At 40.7% G+C, this 18789-nt stretch overlaps 2 protein-coding genes across 6 annotated transcripts in view; both read right to left on the reverse strand.

The window, feature by feature from the left end:
* rreb1a (ras responsive element binding protein 1a) overlaps positions 1-10404 on the reverse strand; it is a 48323-nt gene extending 37919 nt beyond the window's left edge. For 3 of the 4 annotated variants that reach the window (XM_060869613.1, XM_060869612.1, XM_060869615.1), the window contains exon 1: positions 9864-10404. In XM_060869613.1, the coding sequence (XP_060725596.1) occupies positions 9864-9903 (40 nt within the window). In that variant the 5' untranslated portion in view covers positions 9904-10404. Of the gene's footprint in view, positions 1-9310; positions 9491-9863 lie in introns of those variants that run through there. The other variant, XM_060869616.1, reaches the window with a different exon arrangement.
* A 3370-nt stretch (positions 10405-13774) lies between these two features.
* ly86 (lymphocyte antigen 86) lies at positions 13775-17705 on the reverse strand. 2 transcript variants are annotated; one of them, XM_060869165.1, is made up of 5 exons: positions 17508-17705; positions 15540-15623; positions 15326-15454; positions 14626-14675; positions 13775-14477 (listed from the first exon to the last, which is right to left on the reverse strand). In XM_060869165.1, exons 1-5 carry the CDS (start codon positions 17635-17637, stop codon positions 14394-14396), a joined length of 477 nt encoding a protein of 158 aa, XP_060725148.1. In that variant the 5' UTR covers positions 17638-17705; the 3' UTR covers positions 13775-14393. The 2 variants fall into 2 exon arrangements, with proteins under 2 accessions (XP_060725148.1, XP_060725146.1); XM_060869163.1 differs by having other exon boundaries at positions 17496-17705.
* Between the last annotated feature and the right edge of the window lie 1084 nt (positions 17706-18789).

Raw genomic sequence — 18789 nt, forward strand, 5'->3', positions numbered from 1 at the left:
CCTACCTTTCAGGACCTACCCCCTAAAACCAAATCACGTGACAACCCTTCAGCCAATGAGAGGCTGGGCAGCCGGCTGTTTGCTATGGCAGTGCACTTTGATTGACAGGCAGACCAGCCCTCGCAGTAGGGGTTATCCATCAAACTCGCGGGTATGTGGGCATACTGAAACTTCTCGGTTACACTGAAGCAACTCTGCGGCATCACATCGCGTACTCTGCTCTCCCCTCCTCTCCTCTGGCTGAAATAAGAGTCACATTGTTTTTTTTCCTTGCCACTCCACAGTCACTGTGCTAGTCTCCCTCTCACTCTCTCTGTACATAGGCCTCTGACTGAGGACATACACTTACAAGGGAGTAATTCATCTGAAATAGGGGGTTGGAAGCTCTGGAACTTCAGAGAGCATTTTAAAAAGCCTTGGTTATCTATTTATTTTTACATGATGAGATGCAATGAATGGGTAAATGACTTACTTAAGAAAGTGCCGAATTGCAATGTGGTGGCTTTGACAAAAATGCCCCCAATTTCGTCATTCGCAACATTTGCAATCCTTTGTGACTTTTGCAAAGAGAACGAGCATCACTCAGGGAAGTAACCTTCATACAAAAAAGCGCCTTGTAGTTAGCACTTGATATAGTGGAACTAACAAGAGACCATTAAGTGTACGGTACAAAAACAGAATTGGTGAATTATGCTATTTATTCCAGTAATACTAGGGTTATTTTAAGTGGCATTAATGAGCTGTTAACTCCATTCAAACGACTGAAGACAGTGATGTCTAAATATGTAAAACACAACCGATACCAACATGAAAGAATGTAGAGGAGAGAACGCTGAATGAAGAACATCAAGAGCTCTGTGGTGTAGCATCGCAGCCGTCATGGGTTGGGGTCATGGCAAACCAGTCCCTTTTGTAATCCCATGGCACTCTGCGGAGGCGTTAGGGCAGTAGCATTTCGACTGTGGGACTCTAAAGGCCTCATTTCCATCTGTATGAGCCCCCTCAATGTTTTGCCAACAGGGTGATAAAGAGAGTTTCATCAGATGTTAGCCAGCACAAGCCTGGGTACAGATTGGTGGGTGGGTTACAACTCTCAACACAGTGAGGCCTTGAAAGAATGAAAACAGTTAAAGTTGGAATGGAAACGCAGGAAGAGAACATATATCACTGGCCGACTTTGGGTTGGTGGGACGGTCTTTGTCCACTTGAGCGAAATTCTCACAGGGAACGTTCTGCGTTCGTTCTCTTAATGTAGAGGTAATTACAAACTTCTGAAACAACAGCCGGTATCCACCATTTCCTCTTCAGCAAACATCTGAAAGACTCGCAGTCTGGTGGGAAAAGCTATCTTCTTACCGAGGGATGAAATGGACAAAGGAAACCACAAACCTACAAACACACATGGATGTTCAGAACTAATTACACACTTCTGAGTTCAACATGAAACATGTATAGGGTCTTGGTCTTCAACTAGTACAACACCACGTTCCTGAGGCTTTGCTGTGTTGGCATTCAGGCTGCTGATTCTAGATGATGAGATGCTAAGTGATCATTTTTTTAAAAGATACAAGATAAGCACATCCAGATAGCAGAAACAAGCCCAAAGCAGAAATACACTTAAAGTGTATTGACCAGCATGTGTGGCCTGAATCACCCGTCCTGTTTATGACTTGAACTCACATCTGTCAAAAACATGGAGAAAGTTTCTGGAAGTAAGGACGGATATCTATTATCGAAATCCACCCCATCTGCTAAATGCCGTAAATATATCCGAACACGCAACTTGAGCCACACGCTGAAATTGTTTGCCAATCTTTTGGCTTAATTTCAATGTTACACAAGCTCAGACCACAGACCATTTCTATTACTCTCCGGTTTCTTATTTCATTCATAGTAAGCAAATGGGTTGTCAGTGGCTCTATTTTAATCTGAGTGGTCTAAAATTAAGATACAAAAAACTAAACACGACTATAACTACTTAAATACTGACTATAAACATGAACAGAAAAAGATCTATTTGAAGAAACCTTGACCCAGATTCCTACTTACGAGCCCATCGACAACATACTTATCTCGTTCTCTTTTCTTTCCTGAAATTTATGACCATCATTGCTCTAAGTTTTTTTTCCCCCCTGATACTTGGTACCAAAGTTCACAAGTTGAGGCCTGAGTGAGTGAGTGGTTAAAGATAACGCTCCTTTGAAAGAAATGGTCTGCTTGATGCTGAGGTCACAAGGCAAAGTGTGATGGAGAAAAGCATGGTGACTTCCTTATGACTAAGCCTCAGTTGAAACTGTTTTGAGAAATGGTGGTTATGGCTCGTCCTTTTTTTTTTTGCCAGACGGCAGGCACGGACAAGTCGGACCTTATTACGTTTTGCTTGTACTTTCTTACCCGCCACACCATAAAATATTCCATGCTCAACTTAAGAGCTGATAAAACAAGATTACGAGGCTGGGGTTAGATTACTTGTATTGTGAGGAACTGAAAAAATTGAGTGTGAGTGAGCAAATATGTGAAAGGTAGGGCACAGGGAGCTAGGCTTGAACAAGGCTGGGTTGTACAGGTAGACCTCTTTTGATAAGTGTGAATTACTGATAGGGAGTAAGTGTTGAAGGTGGGCAGGGCTTGTGGTCATTCTTTATGTGCTCAGATCCTGATCAAAAGGCCAGGTTTCAAGCAGAAGAAAGAATCCAAATCACTCCCCTTTGTCTCCTTTCTTAGAGGTGTGGCAGCAAAGCTATTGACTCCGTGTTTCTCAAGGGAGGCTGACAGTGTACCATTAACCCTAGTTTAGTGGGCCAGGCAGATCTTTACGTTTTACCTGCCCCCACATAACCGCAACCCAAATTTAGAGCTAGACACACAACCTTCAAATAGCCCAGGCCCCACCCCGATGTCTTCACCGGCTACATCACTGTACAGCATTTATTTTGGAAACACTACTGGCATCTGCATCTGTGTCCACCATCTCCTTAATGCTTATGTACCAACACATGGGTGGGTGGGTGGGTTTCTCAGTCTTCTGTCAAATTGCTTGACCCGACCATGTGGGGGTTTTGTTTTTCGCTTCTCTGCCATGGTATGATGTAAAGGCATTAAGTGAAGCTCTGTATAGCATCTGTATCAATCCCATCCCATAGTACAGCTACAGCTTCTTGAACTAGAAATACATGTCCCTGTTATTCTGCAATGAACAAGATGGTGAATGTCTTGAAAAAAATTATAAGAAACAAAGTAAAAAAAAAAAAAAATTTAACCAACAGTCAATGACATGGCAATTTCTCAGAAACGCTTACTTCTGGATACTCTTTGAAAAGCAAATATGCAGCATATTTGACAGTTCCATGTTCCTTTTAAGTCATTTAGCAAGACTTTTGCAAAAAAGGGAAAAAAAAAGTGCAGCTGAAGTTTCAGAGTGTCAAATTCCTCAACCCTCCCCATCAGCAAGCCCCGATCCCATTCTTCAATGAATCTCTGAGGCTCCTCCATTTCAGGTACTGCTTCATGAACCCCACCCTGTCCTATCCTCCCCCACTTCTGTACCACCGGCTAGGGGATGATTTCTTCTAGGTCAGAACCATGTCGTTCCCTAAATAGTGCTGTAACTAGTGCGAGGCTCAACAGTTTCACGAACCGAAGAAGCAGCAAAAGTAGGGGCATGCACTCCTGTCTCCATGGAGACAAGGTGTGTCCCATGTTTGCAGAACAAACAATGGTACCTTTTCAACCCAGTGTGAGTTGTGAGACAGGACATTGTGTATGTGGGTGTGCATAGAGCACCTAGGGCTCTGAAAAGGTAACCAGTTAGAGAGACAGTGGGGTTACAACAGGAGATTAAAACCAAAAGCCCACCCTTATAATTACACATTTTGCAACAGAATGTAACCATGAAGAGCTTTAAAAATACACTTTTGCTACGTGTGCTGGTGGGGGGACAACAACTCCAGAGCAACTTTCTCAACATCAGCTGACCCACGTGTCTTCCGAGCGTACGCTATGGTTCTTAGGTAGGGTGTCATTCAGAGAGCTCATCATACTGGACCGGGTTTGTTATCTAGGCAGCATGCCCCAGTTCAGATTAATACGGTTTACACAAATACACTTGGGTGCTTTTTCTTCCTGTCTTCAAAAGTGGCAGATGTGGAAAACATGCCACAGCACATTGGGGTGGGTGTGTGTGTGTGTGTGTGTGTGTGTGTGTGTGGTGGGGGGGTAATTTTAGGAATATATTGCCTCGCTGGGCTAAAAAGGCAGACAGGGTTAGAGAGAGAGAGAGAGAGAGAGAGAGAGAGAGGAAGTCTTTCAAAACAAAGCAAAGTACATAACTTTGAGATCACAACGATCGGGCTGTAAAAAGATACAGGCGATTCAGCTGTGTAACATTTGCATTCTCTCTCCCTCGGTCACACAGAAACTGGTTGGGCGATGCTGTTGCTGCTGCCACTTTTTTTCCCTTTCCTTCCTGCAGCCTCCCTCTGTCTCCAACTATTCCTCCCTTCTTCCCACCCTCTTTCTTTCTTCCTCCCTCCGTCCGTCCGTCCCTCCCTCCCTCCCTCGTTCTCTCGGTTCCACTGAGCAACAAGTGCTGCCTGGGAGTACCACCCCTCCCCCTCGCTCCAACCTCCAGAAGCTATCGCAAATCCTCAGCCTGCGCACGACTGCCAGCTGACAAAACTGTTTAGTCAGCAAGAAATCCAGGCAGGGAGGGAGAGCTACAGGCTTGAAAGAAGACAGACAGACTGAGGGAGAGTTTCTAAAAGAGAAAGAGAGGCCAAAGACAGAGAGAGGGAGAGAGAGAGAGAGAGAGAGAGAGAGAGTGTCTCTCCATTTAGCCGTGTCTTTTTTCTTCCATCAGTCTCGACACTGATATTTAGCCTTCGAATGCAATAAGAGGGAGAGGGAAAACTAGCTGTAGTAAAAAGCCATGTGCAAAGGACATGGGTGAATGATCAAGGGCCGTCTGCTTTAGCTCTATTGTTCTTCCACTTCCTCCATCACTTCCCTGTACACCTCGGTTAAGAGGCAGTTTCGCTTCCTGACGACCCTCTTCTCCACTCTGTATTTTTCTTCTTTGCTTGTTTCGCTCCTATCTTTTGTTCTTTCCTGCTTAGTTCTTTCTCTCCTCCACACTGGCATTCTTTCACATCGGTGACAGCCCTTGAGTTAGACTTTGGACCCACAGTAAATACCTGCTCTGTTTGCCTGTTCGAGCTGAAGGGGGTTGTTAGGGAAAGGTGATAGAGACACGACATGCTGGAAGAGGAGGAGCAGGAGGAGGAGGTGAGCCTAAATGACACGTAGGCTTTTGTGACCAGGTCGTCAAAAACTAAGCTGATGAGCCATCGAGATGAGCACATCAGTTCGGTCTGCTGACTGCTCGACGGCAGATGATTAGGTTGCAGTCATAATGAAAGGTTTTCTGCATACAGTTCCTCAAAACAAGAAGCTTCGCACATCAAATTATGGCACCAAATGCATTGAAGGAGCTTAATAAAAACAAGGAAACAATGACCAAAAAAAAAAAAACTCCAAAACAGAATGAGAAGTATCGAATACAAAAAAAAAAAGAAAAAAGAAAAAAAGCATCGGCTTTAAGCAAGCGACTGCGGAAAACACGACGTGTTCAAACAGGCCACGGTTTCAATTTAAAATGAGCAACATGTGACTTTTGCACCACAATTAAAAAGAATTTGTTAGAAATATCATCAAAGTGAAACCCATGTTCTTATACAACTAGATTAATACCAAAAACACTTATTGAGAAAGCAAGCCATCACGCGGTCCGATTTATACATTAACACTGATGAAGTGCAGGCCACAAGAAGCCATCAGGGACGACCACAAATATAGCCATTGCTATGATGTCTGTGTCCAGCACTATTCTAGTGAGGACCCCCCGAGTGTGTGGCCACAAACCGTGCAGCAGTACGTTTTTATTTTAACTTTTTCCAGTCGCGGCTCACATTCAATTGATTTTATCTTCATTTACAACTGTCAGTACAACAAGACTTATTATTATCTCCTCGTAAAAAGCATACTCTGCATATCTAACGTGCTCATTTCAGATGGTTTCTGAGAGCTGGTTTTGCAGTGAAATTGACCAGCATACACAAATGAATCATCTTCAACAGGTTCCATGACCTGAATCTAGTTCAATCTATTGTGTGCTTTCAAACGACTTAGAAATTAACACCAACAGGCAATTAATCACGTCTGACTATGGCTTTTCATCTAGTCTTAGATATTAGCCCTTGGGACTCGTTATAAATTTTGAACATGAACTCAACAATCAACTCTAACTATAGTTTTTATTATTTTATGGTTTAGCACAAAGACAGCCGACTGATCAGTATAAATTTTGCGTCTCTATTCATTTACTAGCTCATTCTGTCCATGCAGAAAAGTCCAGTCCCTGCATCCGCTCTACGCCGTCAGTGAGAAGGAACTTAATCTTATCTAAAAAAGGCATGATAAATATAGCCTGGGAGCCACAGGGGCCAGTTCATCAATACCCGAGGGGTAACACGGGACCTTCTGTATCAGAGGAGACATGCGGAAACCCTGAAAAGTAGAGATATACCATCTGAAACTCTCAGACATGTTTCTAGGTTTGGTTGAGTAGATGATGTTAATCTCATTTTCTTTTTTTAAAATAAAATAATCAGACTGGCAAATCGTTCATCGTTAGTTGTAAGCACTGAATGTTTTTAGATGCAAAAAAAAAAAAAAAGAAAGAAAAACATAAATGAATAACAAATCAAACAGACCATGTAAATCCTGTGCTCCATGTAATAAGCACATGCAAAGTAATACCCAGCAATTGTTTGGCTGAATAAAAAAAAGGGGGTTGGTTAAGTAGCCTGGGCGTCTGGGGATTGAACTTTAAATGAATTAGGAATTGCTAATGCCTGTACCCTGGGTGATTCTGAATCCCTACAGAGCAGAGTTGTACTTAATGAACTAGTCTAAGCCAAAGGGAGACAGGGATCCTTCAGACATCATACACTACGATTGAACACGTTTCATTCAAATCATAAAAACAGTGAGGAAAAATATTAATCTGAAAACACAGTTTCACGGCACTGAAACATTTTTCTAGACATCGTGTCAATCTTACGATAAATATTTACACATTCATTCTGGTCCTCTCCTAATTGCGTATTTAAGGAGGCATAAGGAGGAGTTTGATTTCGAACTCTCACTTGGCTACAGTGGTATTGTTCATCTCGGCAGAAACTTGCGATTTGTATATTTTGTCAACAGACCTCACAATGGAGCAGGCCACATCCAGCCTAGGCCTGCTCACCCAAACACGACTCACAATCATAAAAACAAGAGCCGGCAGCTCCCAAGCAGAAATGAAAAAAAAAATTAAAATAAATTAAAATAAACGCTATTTTATGGGATGAACAGCTAAACTTTAACAACAACAAAAGCTGCTATCTTGACTATTTTAGCAGCACTGGAGGCCACTGGGATCACAAACAATTGCAATCAAAGGTACACTTCTTGACATCAAGGCTAGATCTGGAGTACTGGTTTCGGGTTTTTTTGCACCTATTGTTTCCCATCGCACTGTTTTCTGTAATACAGGAACTACAGAACAGCTTCTCAGTCCTGTCATTTCAGTTCAAATTTGCATGTCCTCACTTGATCGCTGCTGCAGGGCCTCAAAACAAACATGTACACATTATTATAATTTGAAAAAAAAAGAAAAGAAATGAACAATCATGAAGCGTATGCCTTTGCCAGGATCGATCGGAAACCCAACGAACCTGACGCAATACTTCAGGCCTTTATGAGCTTAAAAAGGGTGTGTTACAGCAGCTGATTCACAAGCAGGATTAGGAAACAGCCACTGGTTTAATGAAATGAAAAAAAGAGCTAATATCTTTTTTTATTTCTAGCATCTGCCATACATCATACAGAGTGGTGTTTCTCATTGCACGGTTTAAGTTGTTTTCACGTACACATGAAGCTTTCAGTCAGTTTGAATCAGACCATGGTGCAGGTTCTTACTTGGTTCGGTCTGTTTAGGTGGACGACGATACAGCGAAACCCGACCGGTCCGAAAGCATCCAAGTAAAACGGTCTTGATCCGGTTTTAAGATGGGAGTAAGATGCAATTAGACTCTTATTCGTATGCATTAATAGGAGCAAATACAGCAAGTATGTGAGCTGTGCTTCTGAACTGTGAGACACAGACTGATGAACCTGACTAGAGATCTAGTGCCGCGAACGTGATGCGTCGGGCCTTAACGGAACTTTTATATAACTATCTTGGAAATTACTTCATTTATTTAGATTGTGTGTTTTCGGTGCTCACGCAATCCTGTTCGAGTTTTCAATCAAGCTGCATCAGGTTTGCTTCCCTTCGCCCAGGGTTTTTATTTTTTTTTTTTTGCTTTTGGTTCCTTAAATTATGTTTGGTGTCATAGCCGAGAACAGGCAAAGCAAAAATCATCACTTTGCTCTGATTCTGATTCTAATTAGTGTGCTGATGCGCTCTCACACACACACACTCTCTCTCTCTCGCTCTCTCTCTCACACACACACAGTCTCACGCACACTTGAACCTCCTGGAATTAGCTGATATGTTGAGTCAGGTGTGTTGGAGCAGGAACAACATTACAATGTACCATGCAGGGAGACTAAATGAGCAGAACTTGGGAAGAAAACACAGAAAGTGGTCATGGTGTGCTGGCTGTATGCTTAACGTGTGCACACTTCTGCTAAAGGCCTTGCTCTCTCATGCAGTGTTGAATTTCGTAATGGAATGTGAACTGCTCATCCGGATCTTCCTCCTCCTCCTCCTCCCTCCAGAGTAGCCAACTAAACGACCGGTTTCACCAGTAAACCTTACAACACCGACTAATCTCCACTCTGCCATGGCCAGAAGCAGTCCATTTAAACACCGTTGTCGTCGTTCTGACCCGCGATGTCACACACTTCGAATCGACGCATCCTGAAATTTAGCTCAGGCGATGCCGTTTCCCCAGAGACCACAGGCCGCGTCCCAAACCGCACGCTTGCTTACTACATAGCAGCCCTCATCAGGACAGTACGCCATCTAGCGAGCGCGCGCTACCTAGTGCACTAGTGTGCGATTTGGAACGCGGCCTCCTCCATTCCCTTAAACTAACCTAGTAACTTTTTTTTAAAGAACCTTACCGAGAAAAAATGGCGATTTATTTTTTCTCTCATTCAAAAACGATCGACCTTCAAATAAAAAAAAGTGTCATCACAACAAATTATCAGGAACTGAACTTTGTTTAAATAAATAAATAAATAAATAAAATACACCGACCTGCCTGGTGTCCAAACTAACTCCTGAGGTGAAATAACGACACGCGCAAGCAAAAAATCATCGAATTAATAAATATATACAAACACAAACGAGTCGACAGTTGTGTTTTTTTGATCAGTGGATGTTAATAAACGTCGACAAGGTGAAAGAAAACCGTGTAGAGACATAAAAATGACGATAAAAGTGTTTGGGATCAAAGTGCAGAGATATGGATGCTCCGGTCTGTTAGCATCGGCTAGCTAACTGACTTCCAACCGCCATCATTCAAACTTCAACGGTCTAAAGTTTTAAATAAAGTGTAATAGTTGTGAAATCGTGTGAATAAATAACTTTATACGTGTGGAAACGTGTCACGGTGATGTTGGGGATGAGCATCAGGTCCTCGGCGGTGAAAAGAGAGAGAGAGAGAGAGAGAGAGAGAGAGAGAGAGAGAGAAACTTTTCTACGTTTTTAACTCGTTTATTTAAACCATAACACGCTACAGGACACATAAACTATCACACGGATGTCATTGTAGGCGCACAGAAGAAAATAAATAAGTGCTGTAACTTACGTCTGACTTTGTTGGGGTTTGGCTGCTTTCGCCGAGACATGATGATGATGATGATGATGGTGGTGGTGATGATGGTGGGTTAAGAGAAGGAGAGACAGAGGTGTACAGAAGTAAAGCTGTTCCGGAGAGGAATCAAAATGGCGTTTCCCGAGGATGTGCAGAAAGTTCGTTAACTCCGTGTTCTCTCTCCTCCTCTTCTTCTTCTTCTGCCGAATCCCCCCCACAGGAGGAGAACGAGATGTGGGAGGAGAGGAGACGCGCTTCAAGTCGTGTTTACTCCTCTGTTCTGTTCTCCTCTGTTCTGTTCTCCTCTGTTCTGTTCTCCTCTGTTCTGTTCTTTTCTGTTCTATTCTTTTCTGTTCTGTTCTTTTCACTCTCCGCGCGTTCTCTTTTCTTTCTTTCTTTCCTTCTCTCTCTCTCTCTCTCTCTCTCTCTCTCTATTTCATTTCTCTCTCTCTCTCTCTCTCTCTCGCTCTCTCATCACGTGTTGCGCTCCTGCCGGAGTCTCCAAGGGGACCGAAGCTGCTCCAAGCATCTCATCTCTCAGTCTGTCTTTCTCACACACTGTCTCTCTCTCTCTCTCTCTCTCTCTCTCTCTCTCTCACTCACACACACACACACACACACACTTTCTCTCTCTCTCACACTGTCTCTCTCTCTCTCTCTCTCACTCACACACACACACACACACTTTCTCTCTCTCATACACTGTCTCTCTCTCTCTCTCTCTCACTCACACACACACACACACTTTCTCTCTCTCTCTCTCTCTCTCTCTCTCTCTCTCACACACACACACACACACACACACTCTCCCTCTCTCTGTGTGTGAAATAAAAGGAAACTCAAGTTACTTAAACAATAAAAGATGAAACCACCTGTGGCATCTACCTACTCTGCATGATGTAATATTAATATGTCTCTGTACAGCTCTGTACGCCAGATAAAGGACACGCACGTGAAATGTTTATTACAATCGCACGTGGATGTAGAAATGTGATGATGTGCACAAGGATGCTGTTCAGTGTAATCCAGTGCATGGTTACAAAATAAATGGGGTTACGGATCACTCCAATAAAATATGAAGAAAAACTTTTTAAACACTGGATTGTTCAGACCAAATGCTCACATTTCCATTTCAGTGCACGATACAGCCCCCATCCATCCACGTGTCTAACAGCTCATCAACTAGGCTAAAAGCCACTAAGACCCGGGTTGCCAGATGCACCAGAATAATTTCCCCCTCTCGCACACGCTTTCGAAGCCAGTACTCAAATCACGCAGCTAGAAGTACGCTTAAGCTTTTAACAGTACAATATTATTTACCACTCAAAAAAGAATGGAACATAGACAAACCGGATTTAAAAACACAAAAAATCTGGCAACCCTGAGAGCTGAGCCATGCCAGTCCTCCCCCTCCTTTTCTTCTTCCATCTCCCTACCTGAGCCTACAGGACCAAACAGGTTCCACGAGAGGCCATTTTATCAGATGCTCACACAAACTTAAAAAAAAAAGTTTTAAAAATGTTTACAGCTGCACTAAAATTAAACAAAAAACCCACATCCAGAGTGTCATTTAGCACCCATTTGTGTTTACTAATCCCTGTATACACAGCCCATTGAAGGCCTATTTATCTGTGATTAAATCATCTAAATTCATTCACATGATGAAGGACGTGATTGTGTTTTAAAGCCTGTTAGAGCTTATTTTATCCTGCTTGTCTGTTACGTAAATAACGAGTATATACTGTCAGTCGATTGACTTTATGTAAAGTTCTATTTCTTTCAGTTTTATTGCACCTCCATATTGTGACAAAATAATATTCTGTTCTCATTTCAACAACCCGGTTTGAGACTCAATGTGTACATGTGGTCACTTGACGTGTGTTTAGTTAAATATGCTTTGTGCCGTAGAAACGTACGTAACATTTTTAGAGAATCAGAATGTTTCAGATAAAAGTCCTTTCTTCAGCTGTGCAATCAGCTCTGTATTATCTCTCATCTGTTTCCATAATGATCTCCAAACATTGTCAGTCAAATTCATAGAGGTTATTCACTTAGCAAAGGACACAGTTAAGATCAGTCTAGACTATTTGAGTCAATGTGTAACTTATTTGTGCACGTTATATGCACCGTTTTACCCAAACCCACAGTCTAATTTTACCCATGAAGGTTATTTTAGTGCTGCCTAATAAAGTACCAAAGACTAAATGCAGAATAAATATAGTGAGGTCTGTTTCAAACGTGAAGTGTTGTGGAGCTCGTGTTGTAACTGCAGTAAATTTGGTATTTATACCATCAGCAGCACCACAGGAAGGTAAGAAAAAAATAAATAAATAGAACCACTAATAATGCCGTGCTACAATTCCAAAAAGTTCCTATAAAGTAACAGAAGACGTGATGAATGTCCGAGACGGAGAGGGAAACTTGAGAGTGATGTTATTTATTGACCTGTTGCCACGGCTCCCAAATGCAACGCTGTTGCTAAGGAACAACCCTTCACGGTAACAAAAGGTTTCCTTTATCCTCCATGAACTGAGGCTGAAAGAGCAGCTACCTCTCACAGGGTAGAGCAAACTTTGAGAGCATCCCACACTAGAGCAGAGTCGAAAAACTTGGTTCTATGTTTGAGCCATCCACAGCAGCTCAGTCTCGATGTAGCTCACTATTCAGAGCTACACAGTGTATACAAGCTATTGTTGTACGATTTAAATACAAACTGGTGAATAGGAGTATTCACGACTACATCAAGTACTCAAATTTTCAGTCACATTTGTCACTTAAGATAAGTTTAATTTGGTAGATAATTAAAATAATCAAGCACACAGTAAAGCAATTATTCCCTATAAAATTGTTTGCATCACTAGAATTTGTGAAAATACTGTTTATTTTGTAAAATTACACAAAACGCTCCTGCTGTTGTAAACTTTAAAGGAGCAGTGTGCTTTTGATCCCCTAAAGACCGAAGAAGTTGTGTGTGTTGGGGGTGGTCACATAAACCGGTTTGTCTCCATGTGTTTTGCCTTGCAGGCCTTCACCATGTAGCTGCAACTCCAACGTGCACATGATCATGCAGCTCCCTTCCTAATGCCCAAGCTTTATTGAATATAACTCGGTAACCGTGATTCATAGCATGTTCATATGAATAGATTTGTATTCTTTTTAGTCGGAGATTTGTCGGTGGCCATTAATAGTCTTCTGTAAATATTTAATGCCGTGGAACCTCTGACTAAATTGTGTGCATTGTATTGTAGTCTAAGTACATCAAGTCTTTAGTATCTGTTAAAGGAGACAAACTCATTTTTTTTTTTTTTTTAAAGTAAAGGAAAGATTGTCATTTAATATTAGTATTTTATGTTAATATTAGTGCTGATATTAGTGTTTATATTATTATGGTAATATGAGTGTTTTCTGTTGGTCTCAAGAACTATAATTTGGCAGAATGTTTAGTGTTATAAACAAAACTTATGTAAACTGAAAGAAATATATGTTCCAGCTTATAGAAGGTACTAACATTTAAAATCTGGAAATGTCTTGAAAAGAAGAGTACTGATGCGCCACATCACCCACGTGGTGGTTCATATCAAGTTTCACTTTTTATTAAGAACATTTAAGCCATTTTAATATAAACAACTTCCATATTTTTCAATATTTTGCATTTTCTTCGAAAAAACTTTTAAGATTTTTTCTTTTGAGTGAACAGTTAAAGCACACTCATAAGGATTTGTAACGTGGTATCATAATTTTTCTCATTGCCAGTTTTCCTAACCTGGAAACAGAGACTTGCTATAATACACAGACACACACACACACACACACACACACACGCAAAGACACACACTCAAGTGCATTGCTTTATTTATTTATTTTATTATTCAGTTGACAAGGTGATCAAACTGTCTACATTTGGCATCATTACCCTATTTCATTCTTAGGCATCATTACCCTATTTAATATCAATGCTAGATGAGGGTGAATCTATGATTTCAATCCATATCTGAAATGTTGTAGCAAACAGAACAATGACATTTTCTTCCACGAGAAAAAAAAAAAAAAAAAAAGAGAAAATGTACTGTACTATTTCACATCACATGAATTCTGTTCTACAAGTCTGATCACTGAGCAGGTTCAGTATGCTCATCAATCACAAATAATAAGCGGTGGTGTGAAAGTGTGTGTGGTTCTGAGTACACACCAGTTGCAATATAAATAACATGGACTGTTGAATGTCAGAAAAGTGCCTGAAAATGAAGGAGGTTGAAAAATGAACTGATCTGTATCAGAGAGCCTGGGTGTGTATACTAAATAAGACATAAGGACTGTTAAAAGTTACCAAAGGAAACAATAGACAATAATAGTGAAAGATGCAAGTGGTGCCATCTTTTGGTAAAGATCAGTAATGCTGCAATACAGATCAAGTCAATAAAATCCAATACCATCATTAATTAAACAGCTTTTATTGGTTAAAATCAGGACAGCATTTTGTAAACAATCCTCAAATAATACACACTTATAACTCTTCATTCTATTTCACATAAATATAGCAGTGGCATTCACACAAAAAATCTGGAAGCCCTTTTGGTTTATAGCACGTAGTTTAATGTTGTAGTGACCCTGCAGAGAGAAAAAAGGAGAGCAAATAAGTGGAATAAATGAGAGACAGAGAGAGAGAGAGAGAGAGAGAGAGAGAGAGAGAGAGAGAGAGAGAGAGAGAGAGAGAGAGATTCTTTACAATAGTCTATGTCATTTAAATAAAACAGACCTTTAGTGGAATCTTCAGCCCTGGCAAAGATGACTGAATGGTAATCATTTCTGAAATATAAAAGCACCAATAAGTGCTGACAAAAACTAATTTCTTTACAATAACTGCACATTGTACATCCATATTTTTTGCCACAGAGCTCCAGGGGACTTGATTTTTTAACCGTAAAAGAAACAGGCACTTCTAAAGCAACTAAAGCATTTAAACTGTCTAGAAAATTATGCACACATTAAAAGGTTGTTACTTGCTTATATCAATTCACAGTAAGCACACATAAACTAGAATGTAAACACACTGCCGCACCCTGAATTAACTGGTTAATAAAATGATAGATAGAGTTGGTATAAAGCTTTACATCTGCCTATTGCACAATATCATGATTGCAACTCTATATAAGTCATTTCACTGACTATGAAAGGTAAAAAAAAGGGAAAGTGTCATTCTAATTTAAAAAAAAAAAAACACTAGTACTTCAATCCCAGCTTCAAATGGGACGAACAATTCCATACAGCTCTCAGTAAATAAGCTTGTAAACTGACCATCACTGTGCTAACAATCTAGTGTAAGATAGTTCTTTTTTTATTCATACTCACTTTAAAAAAAAAATCCGGTGTACCTTTAAATTGTAAGATATTCTGATTTAGGTCAGGTTTTAATTATATACAGGAATATCACAAGAAACTGATAACTGAACTCTTACCTCCTCTTCTGTTGCCACAGAAGGTGAACCGAGGGAAATTGGGTAAGCAGACGGGCTCATCATGGTTTATAGTGCTTATTCCATTGAGAAACAGTTCCACAGACAGATAAAGTTCATCAACAGATTGTCCTACAGATGACACATTATTAACTTTAGATCATAGAACAATGATAAAATTCTGTAATTCTGAACACTCAGATGTGTGTGAACTCACTCAGGAGAAAGGATGCTTTGACATATGGCTGTGTAAAAATGTCTGAACAAGAGCTCAGTGTGAAGCCTACATCCTGTATGGGGTCTGGAAAGACAAAGTCAGACGACACTTAAGTCTTTGAAGCAAGTGTGTCAATCTACAGTGTTTACTTTTACAGCATTTGGCAGACGCCTTTATCCAGAGCGACTATCACATACTGTTATCTCATTTTTTATACAACTAAGCAATTGAGGGTTAAGGGCCTTGCTCAGGGGCCCAACAGTGGCAGCTTGGTGGACCTGGGATTCGAACTCACAACCTTCCGATCGGTCTTGCACCTTAACCACTAGGCTACCACACGTGTTACACTGTACAGCTTGGAATTTCTCTGCTATTGTAAGCGATCAAACGATCGTTATGCTGTTTTGGATTAATTACGTTATCATAAAAGTAACACATTAAGATGTAAAACACAAAATGCTGAGGGTCTGTAGTACTCTGTGATTTTAATACTCCTACTTCAACATTCATTCATTCATTTTCTACCGCTTATCCGAACTACCTCGGGTCACGGGGATCCTGTGCCTATCTCAGGAGTCATCGGGCATCCAGGCAGGATACACCCTGGATGTAGTGCCAACCCATCGCAGGGCACACACACACACACACTCTCATTCACTCACACAATCACACACTACGGACAATTTTCCAGAGATGCCAATCAACCTACCATGCATGTCTTTGGACCGGGGGAGGAAACCGGAGAAACCCCCGAGGCACGGGGAGAACATGCAAACTCCACACACACAAGGCGGAGGCGGGACTCGAACCCCCAACCCTGGAGGTGTGAGGCGAACGTGCTAACCACTAAGCCACCGTGCCCCTATAAACAAGCAGTTGATAAAAAAAAAAAAAAAAAAAAAAAAAGGAAAAATACAATATAGTAGTAATATATGTATGTACAATATTATAGAATTACATGGTCCACTGTATTGATGATTCAGATCATTTCAGATTTTTTGCTGCTAAAGTGCATATTGTAATGTATTCTTAGTATTATTTACATCAATAACATACAATAATAGATAAAAAATAAACAGTTTTTTTAAGGGTAAGTGCATATTGGATTTTTCAGGTATGTATTTGTGATTTATTTGCGTGTCTTTACTTCCTACTTTCCTTGCGTCCTTCCATCCATCCATTCAGTTTCATTAGCTGATTTATCCACTATGCACTGTGCAGACATTTAGCATAGACAATTCACTTTACAGTATGGACTGGGAACATGGTGAACCCAGAGAAAACCCACAGACATTAACCTGAGCTAGTATTGATTATATGTTAAATTAGATTTAATGATACACACTACCTTTATGCTCCCAGCTGAAAGTATATTCCTAAAGGAACCTGTCCAGTAACCAGCAATGGTATAACTGAGCACCTTTTATTTGTTTTACCTGATGATGTGAGAGAAGAAAATAAGCTCATTTAACTTTACAGGAACGTCCTATATGAAGTCTTTGGTTTGTTGTAAGACCGAACTGAACCAGCGAGAATGAAAATCTTTTCATAACTTCCTGTTTTAAGATGAACATCATGGTCGGTCATAGCTCACTGGATATTTCAGCTTTTGACTTTCAGATTGTTGCGTAATATATAAACCATTTTTAATCAAATAATTCTATATTATTCCCATGATTGATCTTAATAATTGTATATTACATTGTTCAGCTCAAAAATAGTTTTTCTCTTCAAGCACTGATCACACACACACACACACACACACACACTACACACTACACATACACACACTACACACACACACACACTACACACACACAATGCACACAAACACACACACACGCACTACACACACATACACACTACACACACGCACTACACACACATACACACACACACACACACAAACACACACATACACACATACACACTACACACACACACACACACACACACGTTTGATCTCACCGCAGCTCCTGTATGTCACTTGGATCTTGTTTGAGACACACACAGTGTGAACAGGCCAGTAGTCTTCCTGTGTGTCCACTAAAGATAAATCCAACATGCTCAGGATCAATACAACACCGTAATACTTCATATTACAATGTGTATGTTTATAAATCAATTCAAAACACAGCGCTTTCCAGACTTCACTTTATTCTCAACAGGAAATGGTACAAAACAAACAAGGATGCAAAACTTCCTATTATGGTTCAGTTTCTACAATAATATGAAGTACTGCCAAGTTCCACTTCCTTTTACGTGCGAAAATCAGCTTCATTGATTGATTAGTTACAGTAATCTCATCTTCTTGTCCATCATGGCAAACTGCCCGCATGCTTTTTTTTTGCAATTGATAAAATAATGACTGATCAAAATTTATTTGATAAGACAGCACCTGGGGGGCACGGTGGCTTAGTGGTTAGCACGTTCGCCTCACACCTCCAGGGTTGGGGGTTCGATTCCTGCCTCTGCCTTGTGTGTGTGGAGTTTGCATGTTCTCCCCGTGTCTCGGGGGTTTCCTCCGGGTACTCCGGTTTCCTCCCCCGGTCCAAAGACATGCATGGTAGGTTGACTGGCATCTCTGGAAAATTGTCCCTAGTGTGTGAATGTATGAGTGTGTGAGTGAATGAGTATGTGTGTGTATGCCCTGCGATGGGTTGGCACTCCGTCCAGGTTGTATCCTGCCTTGATGCCCAATGACGCCTGAGATAGGCACAGGCTCCCCGTGACCCAAGAATGGTTCGGATAAGCGGTAGAAAATGAATGAATGAATGAATGAATGTTTACATTCACACAAACACACACACACACACACACACACACATATATATCATATGTCAGTAATCACATCATCCGTATATGTTACACACACTACTGTTGCTGTATATTGCACAAAACAAAATATTACACAATATTGTTATTTGCACTATCATGCACTTCTCACACTTTAAGTACATAACTGATCAGTCATATATTCTGTATTCAAATTTAATACTCATACTGTCTATATTGTATCACATCGTCTGCATTTTCTTGTACAGTCTGTATTATCTTGTCTTGTATAGTATAATGTTGTTTGTTGTCTGTACTTTTGAGAGTCACAAACAGCTGGAACCAAATTCCATGTGTGTGTCAATAAACCTGATTCTGATTCTGATTCTGATTAAATGTTGTACATATGCTAAATATTTATCTGCACTTGTCTATATGCAAAATTGCTTCTCTTTTCACTTCTGGTAGATGCTCT

The sequence above is a fragment of the Tachysurus vachellii genome, chromosome 5, assembly GCF_030014155.1.
Source record: "Tachysurus vachellii isolate PV-2020 chromosome 5, HZAU_Pvac_v1, whole genome shotgun sequence".
NCBI lineage: Eukaryota > Metazoa > Chordata > Actinopteri > Siluriformes > Bagridae > Tachysurus > Tachysurus vachellii.

Bases quoted from the DNA above. Each gene is read 5' to 3' on its own strand.
- ly86 (XM_060869163.1), bottom strand. From the start codon at position 17,637: ATGAAGTATTACGGTGTTGTATTGATCCTGAGCATGTTGGATTTATCT. The intron at 15,455-15,539 runs GTGAGTTCACAC...TGTCATCTGTAG, and splicing joins CAAAGCATCCTTTCTCCTGA to GACAATCTGTTGATGAACTT. The intron at 14,478-14,625 runs GTCTGTTTTATT...TTCTCTCTGCAG, and splicing joins GGCTGAAGATTCCACTAAAG to GGTCACTACAACATTAAACT.